Source organism: Myotis nattereri (genome assembly GCF_964212035.1).
Source record: "Myotis nattereri genome assembly, chromosome: 13".
NCBI classification, from domain to species: Eukaryota; Metazoa; Chordata; class Mammalia; order Chiroptera; family Vespertilionidae; genus Myotis; species Myotis nattereri.
The window spans coordinates 35282183-35294450 of NC_138088.1; the positions used below are offsets into that span (position 1 = coordinate 35282183).

General features: G+C 41.0%; 1 protein-coding gene across 1 annotated transcript; it reads left to right on the forward strand.

Annotated features, from left to right (window-relative positions):
- The first annotated feature begins 641 nt into the window (after window positions 1-641).
- On the forward strand, window positions 642-11029 carry IFIT5 (interferon induced protein with tetratricopeptide repeats 5). Its single transcript, XM_081104305.1, has 2 exons — window positions 642-743; window positions 7994-11029. Exons 1-2 carry the CDS (start codon window positions 739-741, stop codon window positions 9435-9437), a joined length of 1449 nt encoding a protein of 482 aa, XP_080960431.1. The 5' UTR covers window positions 642-738; the 3' UTR covers window positions 9438-11029.
- Window positions 11030-12268: the final 1239 nt, after the last annotated feature.

A 12268-nucleotide genomic window follows, 5' to 3' on the forward strand; every position in this document is an offset into this window, starting at 1 on the left:
CTTCTCTACAAAGCTATTCAGCAGTACCTACCAAAATTTAAAATACATATACATTTTGACCCCAAAATTAATCTAAATTTACCCGATGGAAATAATGGCACAGATGTGCACACATCATTGCAATGTTGTGTATTGCTTCAGTTTCAGCTTAGGATGCACAAAGCTGTAAAGAGTATCACTGCCACTCGTACAACAAAAATAACACTGAACTGCCTGTCATTTTATTACTATTATTATTTTTAAAAGGTTAATCTAGTGGCACGGGGGCTCAGGGAGACCAAGATCCAGAGGCCCAGCAGCAAATTTAACTCGAAACGACTCTGAGGTCCGCAAAGGCCCGCCCCCTCCCTCTCCCCCACCCCACCCCCATCCCCCGCGGCCTCTAAGTCCGCCGCCGGGACAGGGAGGGGGGTTGCGGGAGTAGGGGGTCCCCCGTCATCCCTTCCAGAAGTTTCCGTTTCCTAGAGCTGGACTCCGCCTCGTCGGGGATCCGATTCCCTTTCCAGTTTTCTCTTCCCGCTCGGGCCCTGCCTTTAACAAAGACAAACGCCCAGGCTCCGACCCAGCTCCGCGGACGCCTTGCGGGAAGCGCGCGCCCGCCGCCCGCGTCCCCGCGCCCCGGCGCCCCCGCGCACAGGCACGCGCCCGCCCGTCGCCCCGCAGCGCAGCATCCCGGTCCTGCGGAGAGAGCCCGAGGGCACTGCCGCCTGCCTGCACGACCCGCGCAGCCCAGCCACCATGAGGTAAGGCCTCCCCCGGCCCCTCCACCCCCGCTCTGCCTAGGCCTTTGTTTCCCTTCCATTCCGCGTCCAGCGCCGCGCTGCGGCCCGTGGAGAGGCCGAGCACCCCGCCCCCCTCCGGGCCAAGCAGCCTGGCGCCCGACTGAGGACGCTCCCCGGGAACCTGGTCCAGGCCCCGGGCGTCTGGAATCGGGCCTGTCGGGGAGGGTCCCCGAGCGGACTCTGCTCCGGAGCCCGGGCCTCCCAGGCGGCTGCGGTCCGGACGATGCGCCCCGGAGGCTTGTCCACTCCCCGCGGCTCTTCTGGGCGGCGCCCGCGCTGGGGGCCCAGGGCCCTTCGGCGGGGCCTCTACGTGGCGCGGGGCTCCCTAGGCCCGTCGCCGCCCTCCCGTTCCCGGGGCTGCAGCTGCCATTCCCTCATCTTGGCAGACGCAGTGTGGCCGCAGCCCCCGGCGGCGCATTGGTCTCCTCCTGCCATGTTGCCTTGCGGGTTTCGGGGTCTGGGCGCCTCCCTGCCCGTGAGCTGCCTTTGCGCCACGGACGGATTGGTATAGTTCCACCCGACCCGCTATTTCAGGAGGATTTCTTTATCCTTGACTGCTGGGTGGTGACGGCGCCTCTCCCTCGCCCCTGCCCTGGGCGTGGTGGGTGAGCCCGTCGCGTTTATAGAGCCGGGGAAGGAGAGGTTACGATCCTGGACGCCCGAAGCAGATAACCCTTTGTTCTGCTAGTTGGGTGACCCAAAGCAAAGTTGTTTAAACTCTGTGAGTCTGTTTCTTATCTGTCGAAGATGAATGGCATCCATCTCATAGGACTCATAAGTAAAATAATAATAATAAGTCCCTAACCTCTAACATTTGTAAGGAGGAAAAGGGTGTGCACTGGACATGTGTATGCAGCGACGGGGGAGAGGGGTGGACTCCATTGGGGAAGTGAGATGGGCTCCCAACGACAGTGAAAGACTGCTTCTCACTGGGGGAAAAAAAAAATTGCTGGAAAGATAAATGTTGCCTCTTCAGGCACAGTAGCCTCTCTCTGCCAGCTTTCCAGAGACAAAGTTAAAATATTAAGTTGACAACGTTTAAAAAGGAAAACTTCTCATGGCCGGCCAGATGGGCCGAGCGCGTCGGTGGCCGGCTGAATGCCCCTTGCAGATCTCACATCGACATGCGTAAGCCCAGGCAGCCCTCCGCATTGTCTTGGGCTGCGGCGGTAGAAACCCTCAGAACAGAGGCCAGTGTTCATGTTAGTCTATGGGTGGGCAGGGGGCTGTTGGGCTCAGATGGCAGTGAATCTGGGCAGGCTGGTAAGGCCCTGGCAAAACTTACCCATGATTTTGGTGCAGTTACACCAGAGAAAGGAACAAGTTCTATAGGGGAATCATACCAGGTCTTCCAGTGAGAAATGCCAGAAACAGTTCAACACCTATTTTCAAAATCCAGACATAGAGCCAGACAGAGAACATGCCAAGATATAAAGACAAATGGAGAGGGAAGACTGAACTGGGAAAAGTCTGGAGCCATTAGCAGAAGCGAAGAATTAGAAGGGATTCCTTCATCTGAAATTCAGGTGCTTTTTATGCTAAGCCTACACCTCTGGACAGCCTACAGAAGCTGCCAGTATGTAAGTTCATTCATTCATTTAACAAATATTTATTTATTGAACTTCTATTATAACTGGAATAATAGATGCTAGAGACACAGACATAAAAAAAAAATTAGAACAAGGTCCCCATTCTCATGGGGCTTACATTTAAATGAGGGAACTAGACAAATAGTATATAAATGAGTAACCAACATAATTCAGAAAGTGGTGCGAGCTATAAGGAAACTAAAGCAGTGTAGTGGCCAAAGAAAAGGGTCTAGAATGGAGGAGGCTATTTTAGATAGCTCTGCCTCAGCAGCCTCTTAAATAATGAATATTTGAGCTGATTTACAGGAGATAGTCACTCAGAGATTTAGGACCAGAGCATTCCAAATAGAGTAAAAACAACAGGTGTAAAAGCCCTTGAACTTGGTATGTCACTACAGAAAGAAGGTCACTGTGAATGAGGAGGGAGAGTAGTGGGAGAGAAGGTTGGATGGATAAACATGGCCAACTCCTTTAGGGAATTGTAGGATATGGCTGGATGAGTATCTAAGGGTGTTGGAAGTCATTTGGAGATTTTAAGACTGACATAATCTGGTTTATATTTTCTAAAGTTTACTAGTTACTATATGGGGACCAAGAGTAAAAGCAGGGAGACCAAATTTTTGTCCCAGCTCAAAGGAAAGGTAATTGTGGTTTATACTAGATAAATAGCAGTGGGAATGGAGAAAAGTAGGTGGATTTGAAATGTATCTGGGTGGTAGAATTAACAGGACTTCCTGTTGGATTTGGATGCAGGTTGAGAGACGAGGAACCAAAAATTATTCCTCAGTTTTGACCTGTGGAACTAAGAGTTGCCAAATAAGGTGGGGAAGACAGGGGAGAACAGACTGAGGGACCCAAATTTCTGTATTGGATATGTTTATTTGAACTAAAAATGAGATAAGTCTGGAATTCAGAGGAGAGATCAGAGATAGAGGAAATACTTGGGAAGGGCATCAGCTATACAACAGCAAGTCTTTAATTGGATTGTTCAGAAGAGTATTTTAATTCACTTATCTTAATAATGATAATTATATCTTTGTTAACTAAGATTCTTGCACTTCCTTCAGATCACCTTTAGCACATTTTTGCCCAGCTCTCGTGTTGTTTGAGAGAATCACTGATTGTCTTTAAATAAATATGTATCCCTGCCACTCCCTATCTGAAGCACTTTGTGAAGCACAACCTGGTGAGAAGTAGCCCATCTCAAAACAATTCCAACAAAGTTCAATGTTTTGACCTTTAGGGCTCATATGTGAAATTGTTATTTGCTTAACCTGAGACCTTTATCTGGTCTATTTTGCCAATGGTCAGTAACACAAACCTCTTACCTGCTCTTTAAGCTTCTCTGAAATCCCTTCTTGTTCTCTTTAGGTACTCCTTCAATGAAGTGAATTTTATATACATTAGATATATCCTATGTTTTAAAGAAAACTATTCTATGAAAAGCAACCCTCCAATCTGTATAGGAGAAGTGGTATAATGTTATGGTTGAAAGGCATAGTTTTTGAATCAGGTAGAACCAGGTTGGGATCTTGGCTCAGGCACTTTATAGCTGTGTAACTTTAGACATGTAATTTAAACTCTCTGCCAGTACTCATCATAAAATTGTGAAAATATTATTGATTTTAATATGTTTTTATTGGTTTTTAGAGAGAAAGGAAGTGAGAAGGATAGAGAAATAGAAACATCATCAATTGGCTATCTCCTGCATGCCCTCTTCCCTACTGGGGATCAGCCCTGCAACCCAGGCATGTGCCCTGACTGGGAATCGAACCAGCAACCTCTTGGTTTATGAATTGATGCTCAACCATTGAGCCACACCAGCTGGGCAAGAGGTTTTTATAAAAATTACTGTAATTTATATAAAATGCTTGGCACACTGCCTGGCATGTAGTAAACCTTCAGTGAATTGTAGTTTTAGTTATTTGTTTTTTGAGTACTCATATAATTCTAGACAGTATATTATAAATAGTATATATTTATTCTGTTGAATTGCAGTAAACCTGGTGATATGCATAAAGTTGTTGTTTTTTAAAAATATTTTATTGATTTTTTACAGAGAGGAAGGGAGAGGGATAGAGAGTCAGAAACATCAATGAGAGAGAAACATTGATCAGCTGCCTGCTGCACACCCCCTACTGGGGATGTGCCCACAACCAAGGTACATGCCCTTGACCAGAATTGAACCTGGGACCCTTGAGTCCGCAGGCTGACGCTCTATCCACTGAGCCAAATTGGTTAGGGCCATAAAGTTGTTTTTAAAATATATCCTTGTTTGTCATTTAATTTAGCTCTTCACCTTAAATAAAATAGCAGAAATTTGAAGTTAAATGAGAGCTCTAACCTTTTAGGCTTGAGGCCTTTTTACCCATTAAGCCCCAAGGTCCACTGTTTCTTCACTGTTTCATACCATAGCCACCAGTCCTATGTGACAAGTTAAGTAAAGTAAGTAAAACAAAAATTCAGTTTCTTCATTATACAAGCTGCATTTCAAATGACCAGTGGCCATGTGTGGCTAATGTTTACCATATTATAGAGCACAGATAAGAATATTTCCATCATGGCAAGCAGTTCTATTAGAAAACTCTAGCCTAGACCTGCAGTCACTAAAATGTGGGATTTGTATATACGGTATGTGTATATTTATATACACAAACAGAGAGAGAATAAATGTGAAAAATTATAAAAATGGAAATTAATAAGCTAATTTAAATATCTACTAGATAGATTAAGTCAATTTTGATATTTACATTTAGTATTTATAAAAATTGGAAGACATTTCATGGAGTAGTATTTAGATTATGTGCCCAGACCGGAACCAACCTCACAACCTTTTGGGGATGATATTCTAACCAACTGTGCCACCCATCAAGGGTTGGTTTTATTTTTTTAATCACTACTAATTGTGCAATTAATCCAGTTCTCTAATTTTTCTGTCACTTTTGCCTACTAGGATGGCCCCTTTCCAATTCCTAAAGACTCAGTCCAATTCATTAATCTCATATTTGACTCAAAGCATTCTCTCCTCCTTTCCAACCCCAGCAAACACCACAATAAGTGCCACGAAGGACAGGAAAATGTGACAGACTAGACTTCAGGATGACTGGCAAGGTGGGGGGTGCAGCTTTTATCTAAGGCAGTCAGGCAGCTCTCTTCAGAGAGCTGAGATTTGAGCCAAAGACCAGAATTACGAGAATAAGTAAGCCCTGAAACTCTCTTAGGAAGAATAAGGGAAGAAAAAGAAGGTACAAATGCCCTGAGATAGTACATACTTGGCATAAGAAATAATAAACAATAAGGATTTTTTAAAGGCCAGTGTGGCTGGAGTTCAGTGTGTGAAAGGAAAGTGGTACTAAATGAGGCCAGAGAAGTAAACATGGGCTGGAGATGAAGGACATAGCAACCATGGTTAGTAGTTTCGGGCTGGAGATAAAGATTTGAGCATTATTAAAAAATAGCTTCACTTCTGCTTTGTAGTCCGTCTTTCTCGCAATTCAGGTGACATCTTCACTTGAGTGTCTAACACACATCTTCAAATTAACATTTCCAAATAGTCCTCTTGATTTATTCACTCAGCTCCTGAAGTCAAAAGCATAGCAGTCATCCATGCTTACCTGGTCGCCTCATGGCCCTCTTCACACCCAGTTCATCAGAAAGACCTATCAGTTCTGCCTCCAAAATCTAACAATGCAGAACTCACTAACCCTCTGCTACAACCTGAGTGGAGGCTTGCGTAATCCCTCCTTGGTTTACACCAACAGCTGCCTTCATGTCTCTTTTAGGGAGATTTGCTCTGGCCATGCTACCCATTTCCTGCCAGCCACCCCATTTCCCTCTCCTGCTTTATTTTCCTCCTTAGCACTATCATCATCTTACATACTCTGTATTTTCATTTATTTTCTTTGGTCTTTTTATGGCACATCCCACCCCCTGTCAGAATGTAAGCTACATGAAGTCAGAATTATTTTTCCTGTTTTGTTCACTGCTGTAGCCCCAGCATGAGCAGTGTTAGGCATATAGCAGGCTCTCGATAACTATTTATTGAGTAAATAGCTTTTGCACTAGTTTCCCAACTTCCTCTCTTGACCCTCTATCGTCCATTCTCCACAGAGCACCCAGAACATTTTAAAGCTTAGCTCAAACATTTTCCTTTCCCTACTTAAACATTTTTCTCCAGTGGTTTCTGCAATTAGATGACAATTTAAGTCAGCTGTCCCTGCCTACTACTTTTCATTTCCTACTACTCTCCTTTTCGTCTATGCTTCAGCCACACTTCCTTCTGTCCCCTGAACACTGCCAAATTTGTTCCCACATCAAGGCCTTTGTGCTTGCTGGTACCTCAGCCCAAACCAAGGTTTCTCGCCTCAGCATTGTTGACATTTTGAATTAGATCATTCTTGGTTTTGCGGCTGACCATTCCTTCTGTGGTGACAAACGAAATTGTCTCCACACATGACCAAAGGTCCCCTGGGAGTTAAAATCAGCCTGGTTGAGAAGCACTGGCTTAGACCATTCTGCCCTCAGATCCTTTATGACAGCCCCCTTTTCATTGTTGGGCTCATACTTCAAATGCTGCTTTTTACAAGGGCGATTCCTTAACAGTCATAACTAAAGTATCCCCCCACCAGCAGCAGCACTTACTCCCATTACTCTGATTTTCTTCTTCTTAACACTGATTTCACTCTGGAATTATGTTGTCCACTCATTTGTATACGTGCTTATTTTCGGTCAACACCTTTTGTTCCTTCCTTTTCCAGAATGGAGTTATCGTGAAGAAAGGGCCTCTTTCTAGCTAGTTCACTGCTATATCCACCACAACTAGAATACTGCCTCACACATATGATGTGATCAATAAGTGTTCATTGATGGAAAACTACTATAGTTCCCATAAACATTTATACAAATACATATTTACACTGTGCATACAAGGGGGGTCCTGTGTGCAGCAGAAAAGGAAATATACACTCAGACACACTGTACACTCTTCATTCCATAATGAGAGCAGAGAAACCCTAAGTAATCTTTTTTTACATTTCTTTTTATGTCTCTGAAACTTACGCTTTCCCCCATCTTTTGGTATGCCTGTTTCTGTGCCTTTTCTCTCTGTAAGCTTTCCTTCCTCCCTCCCTCCACACCTTCCTTCCTTTCTCTGCAAGAATGATAGATTTGTGTGGTTTCTCTGTCTCCTTCAATGTATTTCTTATTTCTCACCCACTTTTTTCTCTTCCTTCATTAATAATATAGAGATGGAAATTTTATATTAATTATTGACTATATATATTTATTGTTCTTAATTTTCAAGGCTAGTAAATAAAACATTTAAATTCTCCTCTCTAAAAATAGGTGGTTCTTGTGGGATAGTGACTGCCAAAAGGAAATAGATACTCTATAACATAGAAAACACTATCATCTCCAGAATTTTGCAATAAATAATGAGAATTTAATGAAATATTTTTGGGACATAACTGTACACATAGGAATCTAGTATAAAGTTATAGTAGCCTATGATTTAACTATAAGATCAAATAAAAGATAAAATTGGTTATTAAGAAAACAATAGTACTATGGTTTAAAAATTGTTTCCTTTGTTCAAAAATTAAAAAGAATTTTATCTTTTGACAGTGAGCTTCCTGAGGACTCCTTGAAGACCATTCTGTTGGAGTTAGAATGTCACTTTACCTGGAATTTACTTAAGGAGGACATTGATCTGTTTGATGTGGAAGATACAATTGGGCAACAGCTTGAATTTCTTACGACAAAATCCAGACTCACTCTTTATAACTTATTGGCCTATGTGAAACACCTAAAAGGCCAAAATAAGGATGCCCTAGAGTGCTTGGAACAAGCAGAACAAATAATCCAGCGGGAACACTCAGACAAAGAAGAAGTACGAAGTCTGGTCACTTGGGGAAATTATGCCTGGGTGTATTATCACATGGGCCAGCTTACAGAAGCTCAGGAGTATACAGACAAAGTAGGGAACGTCTGCAAGAAAATGTCCAGTCCTTTTAACTACAAATTGGAGTGTCCTGAGATTGACTGTGAGAAAGGGTGGGCACTTCTGAAATTTGGAGGGAAGTATTACCAAAAGGCTAAAGCAGCTTTTGAGAAGGCTCTGGAAGTGGAACCAGACAATCCAGAATTTAACATTGGTTATGCCATTACAGTGTATCGGCTGGATGATTCTGACAGAGAAGGGTCTGTAAAAAGTTTCTCTCTGGGCCCTCTGAGGAAGGCTGTAACCCTGAACCCAGATAACACCTACATTAAGGTTTTCCTGGCACTGAAGCTTCAAGATGTACATGCAGAAGCTGAAGGGGAAAAGTATATTGAAGAAATCCTGGACCAGATATCATCCGAACCTTATGTCCTTCGTTATGCGGCCAAATTCTACAGGAGAAAAAATTCCTGGGACAAAGCTCTTGAACTTTTGAAAAAGGCTTTGGAGGTGACACCAACCTCTTCTTTCCTGCATCACCAAATGGGACTTTGTTATAGGGCACAGATGATCCAAATCAAGAAAGCCACGCGCAACAGACCTAAAGGCAAAGATAAACTGAAAGTTGACGGGCTGATTACATCCGCTATATTTCATTTCAAGGCAGCTGTGGAACGAGACTCTATGTTTGCATTTGCCTACACAGACCTGGCCAACATGTATGCTGAGGGAGGCCAGTATAGCAATGCTGAAGACATTTTCCAGAAAGCCCTTCGTCTGGAGAACATAACTGATGATCACAAACATCAGATCCACTACCACTATGGCCGCTTTCAAGAATTTCACCGTAAATCAGAAAATACTGCCATCCACCATTACTTAGAAGCCTTAAAGGTCAAAGACAGATCATCCCTGCGTACCAAACTGACAAGTGCTCTGAAGAAATTGGCTACCAAGAGACTTGGTCACAATGCGTCAGATGTGCAGAGTTTAAGTGCCCTAGGGTTTGTTTACAAGCTGGAGGGAGAAAAAAGGCAAGCTGCTGAGTATTATGAGAGGGCCCAAAAGATAGATCCAGAAAATGTAGAATTCCTTACTGCTCTCTGTGAGCTTCGACTTTCCACTTAACTACATACTCTAGGAAATCGATTTTAAAGCTCTTCTCTTTATTTGGAGTTCTTATACTTTTATTATTTTAACCCATTCATTACAGAGACAGTTTTTATTGAGTCGTTATTGTGTACCAGGCATCATGTTAAGTACTTCATATACATTATGATGAGTCATTTGTTTTCTACTTTTGAAAATTAAAATACTGTAATTCACTAAGAAACAGCAACGTTCCAGCTGTTTTAAACTTAAAAATGACATGGCCATTATGACTTTATACCCTTTATGTCTGCTGTTTATAATGATATTCTGATTAAGTTTTGTCAAATTTCCCATAATACTCACTTATGCAGTGAGTATAATCCTACATAAATCTTTGACACCAAGGTCAGGAACACAGTTTCAGGAGTGCAAAATTTTATAGATAAGGTCTTAATTATGTAACTTACAAAAGGTAGAACCTTCCAGTTACAGATGTCCTGACTTCAATGAGGATATTTAACCATCAACCTAAAGAATCCTCTTTGTTGGAAGAAAAAAGCTCATAATAAAAAATTTGTCATCTCTGATGACTCAATAAAAAAAAAAATTAGAACGTGAGAAAAAAGTATTATGTCCTAATATGTTCATTAAGTAGCTAGAAACAGTTATGAGAAAATAATGGATAATGGAAAACCATTAGTCTCAAGTTTCTCTGGTTGTTTAACTAGGAGAATATGCCTAAACTGAATCTAGATTAAATTTATTTTTTCCAATTAGAATTGCAGTATTTTTAGGTTACAATCATTGAAATAGAAAGCAGACCAATTGAGAAATTGGAAATAATGATAAGCAAATGCCTAAAGTAGAAGTCCCTAACCTATATCCCTAGATTACCAAAATTTCAATGATTTAGCTTTGGGTCTGGACTGGGCAGAATTCTCATACTCTCAATTTCTGGCCTTTGGTTAATTGTTTTAGAATTTCAACTTACTTCTGTGAAGCTATTTCTTTTATCTGAAGTTTTCAGATTGACATGCTTTCCTGTAGATCATCCAGTAATAGGTAACCCCGGCTTTTAGTTTTAATATTCACCTTGAAGGGTCACTGTTGAAGGGCTCTTATCTCAAGGGGTTTTTAAAAATATCGTTATTGTTGAAAGTATTACTGATGTCCCCCTTTTACCCTCAATGACTTCCCCCTCCCCCCACTCCTGCCCCTCCCTAGGTTGGGATATTGCTAAAAGTGGCTTCTTTAAGGTTATTTCTTTGATTATGTTTACTACCAGTATTAGTGGAAAAGTGTGCCATGTGATTTAATTCTCTATACCTCCAATGTAATTCTTAAAACTAATGTGTATGTGTATGTGATTTACTTTTTGTTGCTATTTTTATTTTTATGGTTTTGACTATTATAAATGTAGTGAATTATCAATGTAAAATTTCAAACAATGCAGAAGTATATGACTTTAAGAGCACTCCCCTTACCCTATTCCAATCCTACACCCTCAAGGTAAACTGTTAGCAATTTGATATGTATCCTTCCAGATATGTTTTTCTATGCACATTCAAACATACATATATACTACAGTGTATCTCATGATTAAATTCTTTTTAATGTTTGTTTTACTCAAATCACTTCTGTTTTTGTTTATTTCATTGATTGTATTTGTTTATTCAAGAAGGAAGAACAAGAAAGGGAATGATCTTTACTCAAGTATTTTAGAAATTCAGGACTAGAATATTTTATTTTGCAGAAATCATTTTCCCTTATTGGGAATAAAGTAATTAAGGTTGTGCTCCCAAATAGGCACTTGACATGCAATAAAATACAGTTATGGTATCAAAACAAAGATATAACTATAAGCCTCTATATTTAAATATTAGACATTAAGGTCTATGAAATGATTTTAAAACTCATTAGATATTAAAATATTGAAATATATAAGAAGTCATAACATGCTAAGAAAGTATAAAATCAGTATATGAAGAGCACAACTATAAATACTGAACTAAAATTAATGTTTATAATAACTAAATTTTGTCAATTGTACTTTCTAAAATTCATAACTATTTAGAAATTATTTCATAGACTCTTGGGTTTAAAAAAAACTTCAGAGTTCACTTTTATTAATTAACCATAAAAACTTCAAGTTTTGATGACATGAATTATCTTCCTAAATGATAATTTCATCTGCAGATAGTCCATATTCTTAGAAATGTATTCCTCCCATTTAACTGGAGTTATGGCCTGAAGTCTACACATTTTAGTCTGTCTTTAGGGACTTCAGAGATCTAATCTTTTTTTTTTTTTTTTTAGACAAACCAAAAATGTGCCCAGGGAAGTGGTTGTAATTGCCCTTTGGGTTGATTTGACCCCAAGTCTCCAAAATGATCTTGGAAACTATTTTATTGAACGGTAAAGCTATGCTACCAGTCTCACAAAAGATGAGAAAAAACCCTTCAACAAGAGAATCAGCTGGCAGGAAAACTGGCTTCGGCGTAATGAAGCTCGTAAACCTATTTTCTGTTGTGTCTGGGTGCAGAACTAGTCTTAGCAGTTGATCACATGCCATCTGCCGGAGTTTCAAGGACAATATAAGCAGTCACTGTTCCTTTCTAGATTGAGTCCTTGAAAATTATCTCAGTTCAAGAAGAACTGCACAGACCCACAGAACTTTAGAACCAGGAGGGCCATAAGAAAATGCCTGCTCTAGCCAACTTTATTGGTAAGAAAATTGGGCCACAGATTGGTGACGTGACTAAATTTCACAACTAATTTCTTCTTGCTCCTGGGTTCAGCATCATTCTTCCCTATTTGACAGTTTCTACGTATAATCAATATTTGTTATACCAGTTAAACCTTAACTG